The 16,368-nt window shown below is 48.1% G+C and overlaps 1 protein-coding gene across 1 annotated transcript in view; it reads right to left on the bottom strand.

Moving 5' to 3' along the window:
• The window catches only part of Slit3 (slit guidance ligand 3), a 588,765-nt gene that overhangs the window by 102,550 nt on the left and 469,847 nt on the right, over window positions 1-16,368 (bottom strand). The window contains exons 10-12 of the mRNA XM_051168450.1: window positions 10,691-10,762; window positions 4,452-4,523; window positions 520-591 (exon numbers count right to left, since the gene is read on the bottom strand). Coding sequence (XP_051024407.1) covers window positions 520-591; window positions 4,452-4,523; window positions 10,691-10,762 — 216 coding nt within the window. The remainder of the gene's footprint in view (window positions 1-519; window positions 592-4,451; window positions 4,524-10,690; window positions 10,763-16,368) is intronic.

The raw sequence follows: 16,368 nt of genomic DNA, 5'->3' as shown, positions 1-16,368 counted from the left end.
TGCCAACAAATAAGCTCAGAGCTTAAAACTCAAGCAAGAGATCTTCCTTTAAATGAAATAAACACTTTCCCCCTCAGCCTGTCTTGCCAGATTGTCACACTGCTGACTGGTTTTGCTCGTCTCCAATGGCTTCTCCCACCCACACCTTTCTCAAGGTCACGTGCTTCTGGGCAGCTGTTGTGGCTTTCAGAGCAGCGTTTGCCTTGGGAAGGTTGCAGTTCCCCAAAGTCTTAGTACACCTCTGTAGGAAATTGCCTCTTGTGGGATTCAATTCATTTCTTCCTTCCACGAACCTATTCATGACTCACACTGGGGCCAGGGTTCTGGACTGTATCATCCAGGCTTATGTACACTGGTCTTGGTGTTCTCTGCCAACTCTCTGCCTCTTTGGCCTTGGAGAGGCCTTGGTGGCCCGTAGGATAGGTGTAAAGTCAAAGGAACGCTCCAGAGCATGGATTAACGTTTTTGCTCTACAAAACCAGTCCTAGGGATGCAAGAAAGTATACGGTTCCTACTCACAGCAGCTGCAGGGACACCAGCCCATCAAACAGTCCCTTGGGGATCTCTGTGATCTTGTTCCCATAGAGCACCCTGGAAGAAAGCAGATGACAGCAATCAGCAGGATGAAAGGCAGGCCATCCCCTCTGTCACTTCTGGGGGCAGGTCTCGGGTCACCTGCCCCATCCTAACTTCGCTGAGACAGAGACAAGCAGTTCCGTTCATCCTGTGCTAGGGATGCTGTGCTGGAGCTGAGGTACAGAGGGCTCCATTCTGCTGCACTCCAGCCCAGCCCAGTACATCTGCCTCACAAGGAAGCAGCAGCCCCTTTGTGGTACCTCCTGAGCTGTGAGCGAGCTAGCGAGCGAGCGTGACTCGGGCCCCACTGTAAATAAGCAGTGTGGGAGGCCAGCCTATGTCTTCAATGGGTATTGATTAGGCTGAGCCAGCCTATAGAATGTTTCCTTTTAATATCCCACCGCATCCCAGGAATTCCTGAGCTCAGTTCTTTAATCATCCAGGCAGCCAGCAGGGCTTTGGGTGTGTGGGGGCATCTCCAGATGGCGCAGGCTTTGCTGAGTGGAGGCCTGGCTCAATGGGGAGGCTGAGGAGTTTTGCTATCTCTGATGAAGGCAGCTTTTTTCTCCTCTCCATGTGCCTGTCCCATTCTTTCAGAGCTAAGAGAGAAGGAACTCGGAAGATTTTTTTTTTCATTTTATCTTTCGGGCTCACAGTGTCCCCTACACTGGTGCCCCCTATTTCGAGGCCTTATGTTTGGTGACTTGAGAAGGCCTGGGAAAGGAATATGAGTTTACCTTTTAAGCCCAGTGCACAGCAGGTCTTTCAACCTGCAACTGAGACTCTCTGCCTCTCTCATGACAGACTTTGCTGTCTGTGGGGTCCAGCCTCCTCTTCGATCAGGAAGCAAGCTTAAAGAGGGCTTCTGTTAAAACTCCTTCTTAGGTCTAAGTACAGAGACTACACAATTTTGAACTAATTCCCACTCAGATCTCGAATCTAGGCTGACAGTCATTTGAGGAGGCAAAATATTAGGAGGAAGAATCAGCGAATGAGAGGGAAACAGCCCCTTCCCCCTCCCTCCGCTGGCGCCTGTTTCCAGAAGCCACTGGGAGTGAAGAGTGAGTCCTCCATCAGCCTGCGGGTGTGTTTCATTAATGCTTCAACAAATTAATGACTAAATAGAAGTCAGCATGATGGCACAGGCTCACATTTGTAATTCATATTAATGTCCCACTGCTCACTGTGCCAAATGTAGTAATGCCTGTTCATCTCAATGGATGTCAGAGCTTCTAGAGTGGCAGAGGCTGCTGGGGGTGGGGTGGGGTGGCGGGTCCTCATGCAGTCCACCAGTCTTTGGTATAGGACATCCTCAAGCCGGGCAGGTCAACAACCTGCCTGCCTATGTGTCAGCCTCAAGGATGCAGGCCTGTAGCCTGAGTGGGTTCCCACCTGAGGCCTTGCCTTGGTTACCTTCACTAGCCTTTCACGTCTGAGCCCAAACAAGCCTCCCTCTGGAGAAGTCTCCTGAATGTTTTTAGTTATGGATTTCTGCCATCTATTATCTCATTTTGCTTCCCGCTAGCACTTACTTTCTGTTACGTTGCATTACTTACACATTTATTTAGGCTTGGTCTATCATTATTATTTTAAACGTATGGGGGCTTTGCCTGCTTGTATGTCTGTTTACTCTGTGTGTGTGTGTGTGTGTGTGTGTGTGTGTGTGTGTGTGTGTGTGCGTGCGCGCGCGCCCAGTGCCTGCAGAGGCCTGAATAGGATGTCAGAGCCCCTGAGACTGCAGTTACAGTTCATTATGAGCTGCCAGGTAGGTACTGGGAATTGAACCCAGGTCTTCTAGAAGAGTAGCCAGTGCACTTAATGGCTGAGGCACGCACGCAGCCCCTTTAGGCTTGGTTTTTATGCTCTTCTTTTAACTCTCCTGAATGTTTTGGTAGAGAAAGAGCAGTGAACAATGACTGTTCACTGAGTGAATGTCTGACTTGCTGAACAGGCCTGGGGTAAAGGCTCGCCACCCCCTTACCCTACACTATCACCTTCATGAGCTCTGGGGGCTGGCCTCTTCAGTTCCTGGTCAGTTACTGCCAACAACACTGCTCACTGACACAGCGGGCATCTACTAATCGGAGGGGGGCTGAATAAACAGAAGGTGAGAGCTGCTTTACTTAATGCTTGGTACGCATCTCGGAGCTCCCTATTCGTGTGCCAAGTTCCTGGTTGGCTATTTCCTCTCCAAGATGGGAATGGTCCCACTATCTGGTGACTGTTCCAAAAGCTTGGCTAAGGGAGACCAGACAAGGCGACTGGCAAGGTTGGGATGGGATCCTGTTGGCAGGGGGCCTCTCTGTTTCCTCCAGTCTCTGACACTCATCACGATAAGCAGACGCTAATCTCACACGAGGCCCCGTCTTTGATATCCCAGCCAGATGTTCTATTCGATAAATGAAACTAATTTACTCAGCAGGCAGCAGACACCAGCTGAATCAGGGACTTCCTGTCCTCGGCCCCTGCCCAGTGGGATGGGAAGATATGTGCATCTTGTTACCTGCACACCCATAAACTAGGCAAACGGGTTGTGAAGAGGAAAAGCAGAGGCAGTGTGCTTATGAGCACCCTCTTTATTGTCTGGGGTGTGGAAGGGAACAAGGCACCAGATGATATAAATGTATCAGCTGATGAAACTATTGCTGTAGCTGATGCTACACTTTGCACATTCTATAGAGAGGGCCCCACAGCGCAGTGATCAGGAGAGAAAGTCTGTATCAAACGCCCTATGTCTGAATTGTATGCTCAAATCCCATCTCTCACACGCATTAGTGTGTTTTCAGCTAAGTGTTTCTCATCTGTTTAACATGCTACCCCTCTTCCCTCCTACCCCTCCCCCCCCCCCCCCCCCCCCCGTCCTCCCGGTGATGTATGCCGGTGTATGTGTTTATACGGGTGCGGTGTCACCACTTGTGTGCATATGTGGAGGTCACGGCCCTCTTCCCAGCCGTACATCTCTTCTTTAATCACTCTGTGCCAGGTATGGTTTGAGGGTGCCAGGGTTATAGATGGGAACAAAAGCAGTAAAGGGGGCTTACATACATGACAGTAGATGCCACGCCTTATGTTTCTGTGAGGATTCAGCACGTGAGACTCCTAGAGGAGTGCTTCCTGGTCACTCACCATCAGTGCTTCATGAACACTGCCAGTTTTGTTATTACTGTAACATGTCAGTCATGCAGTGTGTTTAGGCAAGGAAGGGATCACTGTCTCCATTCTCCCCGAGACAGCATGCAGAGAAGGCTCAAGGGACTGCCTATCCCCGAGTGAGCTGCTGAGGGAAGGAGGGCAAAACCCCACACCTTCATAGCCTGGGAGTCTAGTGGCCCTTGGTGGGTGAGGCTTTGTATCTCACCACTGGGCTAAAAAAAAAAAAAAAAAAAAAAAAAAATCCAAGAAAGTAAGGGTGATGGGATGGGGTGGATCTTTTTTTTGAACAATGACCACACGGTTGGAACTAGCCTGAAAACCAGAAAAGGAAATGCTGTCGTTCTTCAACGAGGCCACAGACTGTGGGAGGAAGGGTGGTGAGCCATGGCCCTCATCTCAGACATACATGACCATTCTCTCCACCCCCCCCCCCCCCCCGTCTCCCCTGAGACAGCACTGTGCAGCATGAGGTGGGAGGGCGAGAGCGGTGAGAGCCCAAGACGCATTCGAATTAGAAGCCAATAACTGAGAAAGCTGCTTGGGCACTTAATCAATAAAAATAATGCATGTGAGTTGTAGAAATATTCCCCAAGATCAATTTCCCCCGAAGAAATATTTGTTTCTTTTACTGGATTGCCACAAGTGGGTAAGGGAACACAAAGCCGTGATAAACACCTCCTGAAGAATACGGCGACTGCGCCTCCCAGCCCTGCCCCACTTACAGCGACGTGAGTGATTTCAGGCCCTGGAAGGCATCTGGAGCTATGTCCGATATCTGATTCTTGCTGATGTCTCTGAAAACATTAATGGGAAAGTCTGAGAACATGGCTCACAGGGTGTGATAACACTCTTCCTGAAGTACGCACCCAGCAGTTCAGCCATTCAAAAACTGGTACAGATTAACTGATCAATCAAACGATTTATTTATTCAGAGCACGAGAGGCAATGCCTAAAGAACACCTTTCCCACTGCCTCAGGGTAATGTATGCTGCCTTTGTATGTCTTCCCGGGTTCTAAGGAATGCCCACCAAAGTCTTGCCTGACCCAGAAGCTAAGCATGCTGGGCATTCTGACGCTCTGTGATCCTCGCACATTGGAGGTTGAGGCAGATGGGTTGGGAGTTCGGAGGCCAGCCTGTGCTACACACATAGTGACACCTTGTCTCAACAAAACAAAAACAAAACCCCGCTGACTCCCCCCAAACCAAACCAGAACTAAAACCAACACCAACAACAAACAGAACGAACCCCAAACCAAAACCAACCTCAAGCCAAGGGCCTTGGTCTCAGGTGCCAAGATCAAGTATTTAACAGTACAGACAGGGTAGCATGGGCCCCGCCCAAGCAAAGGCCAGGGTAGGCTTCCTTATGCATTGCTTTCCTGTCTTGTACTCCAGTACTGATTATCATCTTGAAAGTCTGTGGTATTTCACCTCCCCAGTCACTTCTCATCCCTGACCCGAAGGAGTCTCTGAGCAAGGATGATGCATCCTCTCAGCTGTGTGATACAAGCAAATCACAAGACTCTCAAAGAACACCTTTGAGATGGATGTGTCACTGGCTGGGAATGCTCCTCATTTAGGTGACACATCCAGAGATTCAGAGGGTTATACTGGGTGTTAGAAGGGTCTCCCAAACACAGTGCATGTGGTGGCTAGCCTGGCCCTGAAGGTGCAGGTGCAGTGGCTAGCCCAGCCCTGAAGGTGCAGGTGTGGTGGCTAGCCTGGCCCTGAAGGTACAGGTGCAGTGGCTAGCCTAGCCTTGAAGGTGCAGGTGTGGTGGTTAGCCTGGCCTCAAAGGTGCAGGTGTGGTGGCTAGCCCGGCCCTGAAGGTACAGGTGTGGTGGCTAGCCCGGCCCTGAAGGTACAGGTGTGGTGGCTAGCCCGGCCCTGAAGGTGCAGGTGTGGTGGCTAGCCTGGCCCTGAAGGTGCAGGTGTGGTGGCTAGCCTGGCCTCAAAGGTGTAGGCACAGGGTTAGCTTGGTCTTGGAGTTGCAGGTACAATAGCTAGTCTGCTCTCAAAGGTGCAGGGAGCCCTCTGCTGTAGACTTTCAGCATCCCAGTGTGAGCTGGGCCACAGATTCTTGCTAATGGCCCATGTGGAGGGGCATTTCTTTTCCTCAGTTATTAGCTCAGGGCTGGCCTTTGGGCTCCTGTCACTGGCAGGAGAGGCGCACCAATTTCCTGTGACAAGAAACCTCTCCAGTTCCTTTCATTCAACCACATAAATCAATGGGTCCTTGCTTTTGTGTGGGAGAGGGAGGGCTGAGGTCTTCACAGGCCAACAAGGAGGAGACAAGTGGCTATTGAGAAAAAGCACATCTGAGAAGATTTGGAAATGATGGCCTCCAGTGGGGCCAGACACCCAGCTGCTCAGCCTCTTAAACTCACACAAAAGGGAGTAGCTTTGCCCTCTCTCCCTCCTTCATCTCCCAGCCTCGGAAAAGGCCATGCAGCAACTTTTGCCCAGACCTCTGCTCCCTTCTGTCCTGCTTCCAAAGCCTGTAAATCTTAAGACACTTCCTAGGTTAAGGCCCCTTCTGCACAGCTGTCTGGTGTATCCTTTTAGCTGACGAGATCGCCTCAGACAAATCCAGATTGCGCTCACAAACGCGTCAGCTTACACTGTGCTTTTCCTCAGGCTTCCATTTTTTTGTGTGTGTGTCTGTAAGGGCCTTAACGAGCAAACACCCTGGATTAGCCTAATCTCGCTCACCCTCAGGGTAGCTGTCTAGCAAAGCATTTTCTTAGAACAACACACAGGGGCTGCTCTCACTAAAGAGGAAGCCCCTTTTTTGACTCTTTCCCTCTCGTCCACTCCTGGTGCTCAGACTTGTAGCATAGGGCAAGTCCCTCGGCCACTGGGAAAGATTGCTTCCTCAGCGGTGCGGGGTATGGATTGGGATTTTAGTTGGTGATTAGAACTTTGGGGCTCAACCCTTTTTGGGTGATATCACGCGGTGAGATATCTTCTGGTTTGGAAATAATTGATGGTGGGGATTGGGAACGTGACAGTTTGATAGGTATAGACACTGTGGGGGACCACTCAGACCTTTCCCCCCAGTTTTGTATTCATTTATACATTTGTAATGTTTTGGAATATGTGCTCACTGTGGAATGGCCAAATCAAGCTATCTGGCACACTCAAAACCTTGGAAGTCATCTATTATTACTTGTAAGGACACTCAAAACCTACCCTCAGAAATTTCCAAGTAGACAATACATCATTATTGACTATAGCCATCATGGTATAGGGTACACCTTTCAAGGATCTTCCTCTTGCCCAACTGAGATTCTGTATCCTTTGGACCAACATCTTTCCGGCACCACCACTCCATCTCCACTTTGGCCCCTAGAATGTCATCCTACCCGTTGCTTCTCTGAGGTGGAAATTTAGATTTGTGTTTATGATGGTTAACTCCGACTGTAACCTGACTAGATTTGGTGTCACCTAGGAGACACACCTCTGGTTGTGTTTGTGAGGGTGTTTCAAGACAGGATTAATTATGAAGGGAAGGTGGACCCTGAATGTGGGTGGCGCTGTTCAGTGGGCCAGGGTCTCTGACTGAATAAAAGGGGGAAAGGAGAAAGCCAGCTGAGGACTAGCATTCCCTGCCCCCCCTGCCTCTCCTTCACGGCTTCTGACTCAAATGGCCATCTTATGCCCCTACTTCCACGTCTTTCCAACTTTGATGGGCCATATCCCTTTTAGTAAAAAAAAAGAAAAAATAAGTATATGGGTGTTCTGCTTGCATGTATGCCTATGTACCATGTATGTGTAGAGGCCAGAAGAGGGTGTCAGATTCCCTGCAACTGTAGTTACAGATGGTTCCCTGTCACGTGGGTGCTGGGAATCTAACCCAGGTCCTCTGGAAGAGAAGCCAGTGTTCTTAAATGGTGAGCTATCTCTCCTGCCCCTGTGTCCTTACAAACTGGGAACCAGAATCCTTACAAACTGGGAGCCAGATCAAACCTTCTCTGTCCTTACAGCTGTTTTAGTCAGGGATCTGGTCACAGAAGGGAGAAAAGTGCTGGATAAAGTGGGACCGTATGGGACGCTCCAGAGATAAGTCTGCAGAAGCAACAACCACCCTGAGAGGTTAAGGACACAAAGCTGCTAAGGACTTGACACATGCGTTTGGGTAACGAGTGGACAACTCTCTCAAGGCTGTGCCTAATGTCACTATGCTGGATACAGGGCCATCAGTCTTGGCTAAGGCTCAAAGCCCAGAGTCTGATTTGTTAATCTAGGTGTTCGGGGGGGGGGGTCCCAGAAAACCACAAATACATATATTTATTAAATCTATAAGAAATGTGCATGCAGGAAATCCCTAGGTCATACTACAAATGCTTCAGAATCTAATCAATCTGAGACCCACTCAGTCCCCTGGACCTATACACTGACTAAGAGAAAGTGGCTTTCCCAGGCTGGGACAGAGGAGACAAATTCAAATACATATAAGGGATACATATAAGACAGTAGGAAACCTTACAACCTGTATTGTTTTACCCATGAGCACTCAAATGAAAAGAACGTGTTGTTTCTGAGACGTGGCCTGGCTATGTTGCTCAGGATGGCTTCAAACTCACGGTGCACGTGCCTCAACCTCCTCAGCTGGGATTACAGGCCTGTACCACCCACATTTGGCTTCAAAGAACTCTTAAAGGACAATTTTAGCAGAGCAACGCAGAGTTGCCCTCAGGTGTTAGGTCCGTCAGCAAATTAACTCTATAAAACCAGGAAAATGGTCCCCCAGCACGCCATCTCTACATCAATATGTGTTTTTTCCCGGCAGTATTTATTTTAATATTGTGATGATCATTAAAAATAGATAGAATTGGAACTAATGATTCATGGATAATTCTCTTTTAAAAAGAGATCAGGATGTGTTCAGCTACAGCTGAGAGGGGAAATTTCCTCCCATTAAATATTATATATAAACTATTCATGGTCACCTAAGAGGAAATCATTATTAGGGTCTGAAACCCTTTCTTATCTAAGGACTGTCTGAGCCCACACTATGAGACAACAGTCTATTTTCTTGTAAAGTTCTGTTAGTCAAGAAAGTTTAACTGGTTCCTTTTCTCCCCCAACACCTCTTTGCAGGGCATCATAATAAATATCAGTAGCGTCAGAAGCGATCAAAAATTAAATTCACTTTGCAGGTCATGACTGATAAGGTCTTATGAATTTTGAATGTGCCAATCATGGCAACTCCAATAGGATGGGGAAAGGACAGTAAAACACAGCCAAGCCCTAAATTACCTGGACTTCACAAAAAAAAAAAAAAAAAAAAAAAAAAAAAAAAATTAGAGCAGTGACTTAAATCATGCAGGAGCTATAGGTTGAGGGCAGTCAGTGAACTTGTCATTTTTCACCAAAATTACTAGCTGGCTGCATAATCAAGCTGGGCTTTAAAAATGAATTTTTGGGGGGGCGGACGGGCACATGGAGAGCGAGCTGGAGAAGCGGTGATTCCAAGAGATTAATGACCCGAGATTTTAAATATTAAGGCCTATATTTATACAGCTCTTCCAGAAAGGATGCTGCCAACGGGCGGGATGGCTTCTGTGCTTTGAGTTGGCTCATTATATTGGTTTTCACTTTTGGAATTGCACTAGGAGAATGTCTTGTTTGCTTTGGCTTTCCAGGGAGACGGAGGTTGGCTTCCTGAGATCTGAGGATAAGCCGACTAATGCCACTGTTTCGTGGGCCTATTTATTTTTAACATGAAAAGAATTGGGAGACCTTGTCGGTAATACGCCCCTCCCACTCCAGGGGAACCAGCTAACAGGCCTGGCACGCGAGGAGAGACCGGAAGGAGTCCATGTCTGTTTCCCATTCTCCAGTGGAATGAGAGCAGCACAGTGAGTACAAGGTCAAGCTAATGCTTTCCCAACATGGAAAAGGGAAAGGGGGTGACCCTCTAGAGTCATAACCTCTGTGATGGGTCAATTCTGAATCCCATTTGCCTCCCTTTAGATACCTCAGTGCTGAGTAACTCACGGAGATAAGGGCCATCATGTGACTGATACTGTCCTCTGTGGCAGAGATGATGTGGGAATGGATTCCCAGGCTGCTGTGGTAGGGGAGGATCCAGCATGCTGCATGCTGGCATCACCAGCACTATGTAGTGGTGGATGTGCTATCAGTTACTGTGGTTCTGGGGATGCTGGGTTGGACCATGGTCAATTCATATGAGTACAGTCCTAGACCATATACCTATATGCTGGGCATAACCTCCAGGGCTAACATATGCCACACAGAAGGGCTTTACCATGGTCTCAAGTGCTGATGTGGCCTAGCCTTTACCTGCCCCTCCTGACAATCTTTATCCCCAACCCTCCCTTGATTTTTCCTGCTCACTGGCTATGAACTGCCACGCTCAATTTCCATGCCTTTCATTTGCCTTTCCTGTTGACTAGGGCATCTTATCAATTTCTGAAATTTATTCCCTTATTGTCTGTGCTCTCTCACCTGAAGTGGCGGCGCCTCCATGAATGTAACTTTCATTTCTGTTGATGGCTCCATCCAGATTCTGGCATATAGCAGCCATTCGCTTAGGTATTAAGTATATGAGAGCATGCATGACTGTAGGGAGGTTGGTGGTGGAGGTATAGGAGGATGTGAAGCCACTATCACACTGCTCTTGGTATCACCAAAGCCAAGGATATCAAAGTTGGCCAGTATGGCTCTGGGGGGTGTGGCAACTCACGGAAGGATAATTTTCACTTTTCTCCTGTCAGAGAGGCTCTTAGCTCTACATGCTGAAGCTTACCAACCTTATCACGTGACATACCGCTTCCTCACAATCTCAGGAGAACATTCTAGACCTGCCTGAGAGGAGTGATTGGGATCTATCAATGGGGTGCCATGCCTGCTACATACTGTAAAGCCCTCTACCCATCCATCCCCCTCTCCCCATTGAAACAGTCTGATGAATTCTCCGCAAGGGGCACTCACATTCTCTTCAGCTTCTTGTACTGGGTGAAGGCTCCCGCGGGAATGGATTTGATGGAGTTCTGCTCTAGGCGTCTGGAGAACAGAGAAGAGAAGAGTCAACTGACCAATCACTTATCAACAAGGGACTGCTGAGGGGTTGCTCTATTCTCTGGTCTTGAGGACGTGATGGGGTCTCTTAGCACAAAGCACAAGGCACATATCCTGGTTGTTGAAAACAGGACAAACGCTGCAACAGCCTCAGTGTTCAGATGTTGGCCTATAGAGCATCAGGCAAGGATCTAAGAGCTGTTGGAGAAAGCTGAAAAGAGGACTTCTCAGGAGCCTTGATGCTTGCCTACTATCAGCTATCTTTGGAGGCCGCCGTGCTCTTCAGAGAACAACGCAGGAAGCAACCAAGCAGAGTGGTGAGAAGTCAACGTCAAGAAAAGAAGGAAGAAAGAGAGGGACCATGGGACAGTTGTGCTTTCCTGGCACTGGAACCATGTCACTATTTAGTTGACATCTCAACCACACAGCTAATGGGCACAACTGTTAGTACCTGACTTCCTGCAGAAAAGGAAGTTTTAATATTGCAGAGAAAAAGCCTTAAAGTCCTTAGGCTTTCAGCCTGACACTCCTTAAGCTGGCTCCCTGAGACCCTGCAAGTCTCAGGGCCCAGGCTGGACCCCTGAATTGCTGCTGGAATGTGTAACTCATACTTTATATAAACTTTCTCAAATGCTTCCAGTCTTAGGACTCTAGGAAGAATAGAGATGCTGCAGGCCTAAAGCCGCAAAACTTACTGGGAAGAGAAGGGGCCATGGGGAGTGAGTGAGCCTTTCCAGTCTTATTATTTCATCTCTCAAATGCCTGCCTTCCCACCACTAAGATCCGGCGTAGTGAGAAACAGGCACGAGCGGCAGGTGGGACCCTCTGTTACTGATGATGAATGACACTCGAGCCTGGGCTGAGGACTTAGCATTTCATCCCCATCCATCTCCCTTCTCCCTAAGGTGCAGATCTTTACATCAGCTCCTCACTGGGATGGCTGCTCCCCAAACCCTCATCTGGGAACACACAGACAGACAGACAGACAGACAGACAGACACACACACACACACACACACACACACACACACACACACAGAGAGAGAGAGAGAGAGAGAGAGAGAGAGAGAGAGAGAGAGAGAGAGAGAGAGAGAGAGAGAGAGAGAGAGAGAGAGAGAACGAGAATATTTAGAATGGGATGTGTGGGGTGCCAGAGGGAGAGGGGGAGCGACCGGCTCCCCCAGAGGCTGTGTCTAGTAGATGCACACTTCTGGCAGGGAGGACCTATTCATCTTGAAGAGTAATCCCCGCTGCAGAGTGGGGGAGACAGTCGTATTAATTTGTGCCTCCACGATCTCATCTTCATTGGGGGAACAGAGTATTTGTTACTGGAACCACTAATGGAGCAGTTTGCCAGCAATTTTCCCATTTCAAACAACATCTCAGCTGCTAATGTGGAATGGTTTGTCAGGCCTACCCATAACACAGACAAATCACTCTCCAGGCAAAGGAAGGGGGGAACGAGTGGGAGCCCAAAGAGGAAGGGAGGGTGAAAGGAGAGCGAGCATCAGGACAGATCATTCTTGGCTGCTGGATGAACACGGTTTACAAATGAGACTGCCACGGTCTGTTAGCAATGTCTTTGTGCCCTGCTGGAGGGGGTGGGGACGGCAGTTTGCTGGGACTGCAGTCATAGGCAGGTTGGACAGGGGCCGGGTTGGCTAACTGGCTGGTGGCGAATCATCAAAGCTTGCCATAGGGACTGTGGGACCATGGGCTACTGGGTACAGCTACCCACAGAGGCTCCCTTGACAGACTTTCCAAGGACATTCTCATTCTCCAAACTGAGTAGAGAGTTCAGCCGGGATTGCTCAGCCAAGGCAACAGCTCCGTGGATCTCTGAGGCAACACAAGCTCTCCAGGCATCCTGTGAGTCACCTGCCACGCAGGAAAGGGATTTCATAGTTTGCTGCCTTTGGAGAGAACCACCGTCTATAAGGATGATGACCTTTTTTGCTTTTGTGCAGGTGAATTCATGGCTCTCTGCTGTAGCTAGAAGCCTATGTGTGTGAAGCAATGTTGGATCCAAGTTCTGTTATCTCTCTGTGAGGTTTATAATCAGCTAGCCTCTGCTTTGGCAAGTACTAAGGAAGGGTGCTTCAGTGAGCAGGATGCGACACTGGACCTTAATACTTGTGTACGAATCTGCTGACAAAGTCAAGTTCAAGATGGGCCATCCTAAAACTAAATTTCACTGGTATAATAATCAAGACAATTATGTAGAGTATTATTATTAATGGAGTGGTATTGTTTATCTCTATTATTTCTGTGAACTCTTACTCTTACGAGGGAAGCTGTCCAGGCCCATTTGTAGACGAGGCAAAGGAAACTTTGAGAGATCAAATAGTTTGTCAAAAGAAACAAAGTTAGTGTTGAGTCCCATTTCTATCCGTCGGCCGCACTGCTTGTCCATATGTATGAAAATGGGTGAACAGAGGCTTTCTCAAAGTCATGGGAAAGTCTGCAGCATTAAGACCCACTGACATCACAGCTGTAGGTGCTCACTGGGTGGGCTCTCAGAGCTGAGGGGGTGGGGCAGAGATGCGCTACTCTTCAGCTCTCTAAGCAACTGCATTTTAAAAATTCATAAAGAATTCATAAAAAGGCATCTTATTCGACATGGGTAGAATTTCTGGCCATTATTTCCTAAACATCTACTTACATAGTGTTGACACTGTCAGGGACTAAGAATATTTGAGTGGGGCCTTACAGTATACAGGAGGATGTGCATAGTTCATATCCATGTTAGATAATGGAATTGAGCATCTGAGGATTTAGGAGTTTCATAGGGTTCCTGGAAGTACCTGACTCACGCATATACAATATGCTTATGGAGTGCTGCCTGGACAGAAAACAAAGAACACCAAGCTTAGTCTGTTAACCCTGGTAGAGACCTTGGCTTGCACCCTGTCTGCACTCCTCAGATTTTCTTACTCCGGGAATGGGCTTTATCTGTATTCCTCAGCCTTCCACTGGATCCTTGATGGAGTGTCAAAGGTCTGGCATGCCCAGGAGGCAGCGAGAAGAACTCTTTGGTGGTGGGACAGTTGTGAATAGCCCATTTCCCTTAAACAAAGCAAAGGCAAGGGGGTAGAGATAATATTAAGAACTGGCACGTGTCAAGGGTACAGATGTTGGACACTGAACTTTGAGTTTTACAGGACATGTCAAACTTAATATTCACACACCCGTAAGGCACATCTGTAACTTATTACTACCCCCAGTCTCTCCCTCCCTTCTATGTTTCTTCCTTCTTCTGTGACAAAATCTCTTTCTATAGCCCAGGCAGGACTAGGACTTGCGCTCACCTTGCCATAGCCTTTCAAGTGCCAGGATTACAGCTGTGTTCCACCATGCCTAGCTCTAGCTCTGCCTCAAACATGAGACAATTGAGACGCAGAGAGGCAAAGACACCAGTCGAAAGTTAGGAGAGCCTAGGGCAAGGGTTTCAATTCAAGTCCATCTGATTCCAAGGCCCTGACTCTCAACCACTAGGTTTTATTGAACTGTCATTCTCCTCGTTCTTGCTAACTCATTGGCAGGAAAAATGGCTCTCCTGTCAGGAGAGCGGGAGGGTGAGCATGTGTGCGTGTGGATGCACATGGGCACGCAGTCGCACGGAGCAAAAACCTTGAGGAGGTTGAACACATCACCTGTCATGCAGGTTGGAGCAAGGAGACCACTACTGAGTCTCCCAGTGAAAATGCTTCATTGTAAAGAACAAAAGGAAGCCCCTGCATTAGCAAAACCCATCACATTTCGGGAAATGTCTGAAGCCAACAGCTGTTTTTGGGCTCTCATAACTGGCACACGTGTCTCGCTTTGTCTGGCAAACATTCTTCAGGCTGCAAACAGATTTAATAGAGCTAGCATAAAAACAAACATACAAATCAAACATCCCAACATCTTCGTGCACCAGCAAAAACAATGGGAGCATCTGACAGGATTTCAGCCATTTGCACACTGTATTGCTTTGCCCTCGTTTCTCAGGTGCTCCCTTTAATGCTGTGTCATTTGCAAACATGCGACCGAACACAATATGGTTTCTGGCAATCCGTAAGTCACCCCGATGGCATTTGCAGGGGGATGTCCGGTATAGGGGCATGCATAAGTCACTCTATAAATGAGGTGCTGGGGCCATGTTGAGATGCTGGAGGTACTGGCAGTGATGGCGATATGGTGAACACCTAGCATTTATCAAGGACGATTGAATGTCAGACAGGGTGCCCTTCATACACTGGCTCACCTATTCCTTTCTACAGGGCCACAAAGCAAGCAGTGCCGCTATTCCGTGTGAGAGTAGTTCAGGAGGTCATTTTGCTTAAGATCAGTAGCTAATGAACGGAAGCCAGATTGCTGTGACCCAAATACCCGGCTCCTTATCTCTAGGGTTGGGAAACTACCTTTAGTGCTTCCCAGTTTAAGAGTTTCTTAATTATTACTGCTCTTAGTTTCCCTGACTCCAAAACTCTTCCCTTAAGTGCACATGTACACATGCTATGCGTGCACATGTGTTTGGAGGGTGATGTTGGGTAACTCCGTCCATTGAGCTCTGCCTTTACTTTTTGCATCAGGGGAAAGAAGGAAATCCTGAGTTTATTTGTTTCCCAAGTTGTCCTGGGCATCTGGTTGGAGACCATACAAGAACCCAGAGTGCAGAAGTTCAGTTCTTGGCACTCGGCTATGCCTGGTATAGGGCTGAAGATGATTGCTTTCAAGGTGCAGCCTGGGGCAGCTTCTGTGGTCCTGGTCTTTACTTTTGCTCTGAGCAGTGAGATGTAGTCTCCTCTACTTAGTTCATACATTTGGCCAACAGCAAAGATGAGGAATGTGGGCAAATCAGACATATGCCATCTCTAATGGGCTGTCTGCAGAACACCTGGCATTGCCTATGGACTACAGAGGTAGGAGCAGGCGCAGGGCCAGACTTGCTTTTTATGAGATGCACGTGTGCAGATGTCTACAGAAGACACTCTTTAATCTTAAAAAAAAATCAGTGTAGGCATTTGAGACTACATCATGCTACCATGAACAGGGTTTTGCTTGCCTAGTTCCATTTTTAGTAACTTATAAACACTGGGCTAAACTGCTGCATCACGCCACCTAATCCTCAGAGGAAGTCTCCAGGTAGGTATGACAACCTGCATTTACCAAAAAGGACTCCTGAAGCAGATGCAAGACATTAAGAAATGTGCCTGAAGTCAGAGACAAATCAGGGTCCAAGTGCAAGATTGCTGACCCCAAAGCTCTGGACCATCCTGTGGTCTAGTCAGTCTCTTCATATTGCCAGCATCTGCCCCCACTCATCCTTGTACCCAATCTCCACCCCCGACCCAGGCCAGTGCCTCAGGAATCTGGTGCTCTTAAACATTAAAATTCCAAGATGTCTGGTTTCTAGAATGTTCCAGCTGTTGGTTTGTTGGTTGCTCAGTTTGCATTCTAGCTATACAACTTTTGTAAGTCTCAAGTCTAGCTAAGCCAGTGTCTCCTCACGCCATGTGACTATGAAACTGATATTGGGGCTGCATGCTCCTCCCAGATATTCATCTGCAGCTTCACGCTGAAGCCTATCTTCAGTCTGTCCCCATCAA

The sequence above is a fragment of the Acomys russatus genome, chromosome 25 (genome assembly GCF_903995435.1).
Source record: "Acomys russatus chromosome 25, mAcoRus1.1, whole genome shotgun sequence".
NCBI lineage: Eukaryota > Metazoa > Chordata > Mammalia > Rodentia > Muridae > Acomys > Acomys russatus.
This window is presented reverse-complemented; position numbering and strand designations above follow the sequence as displayed.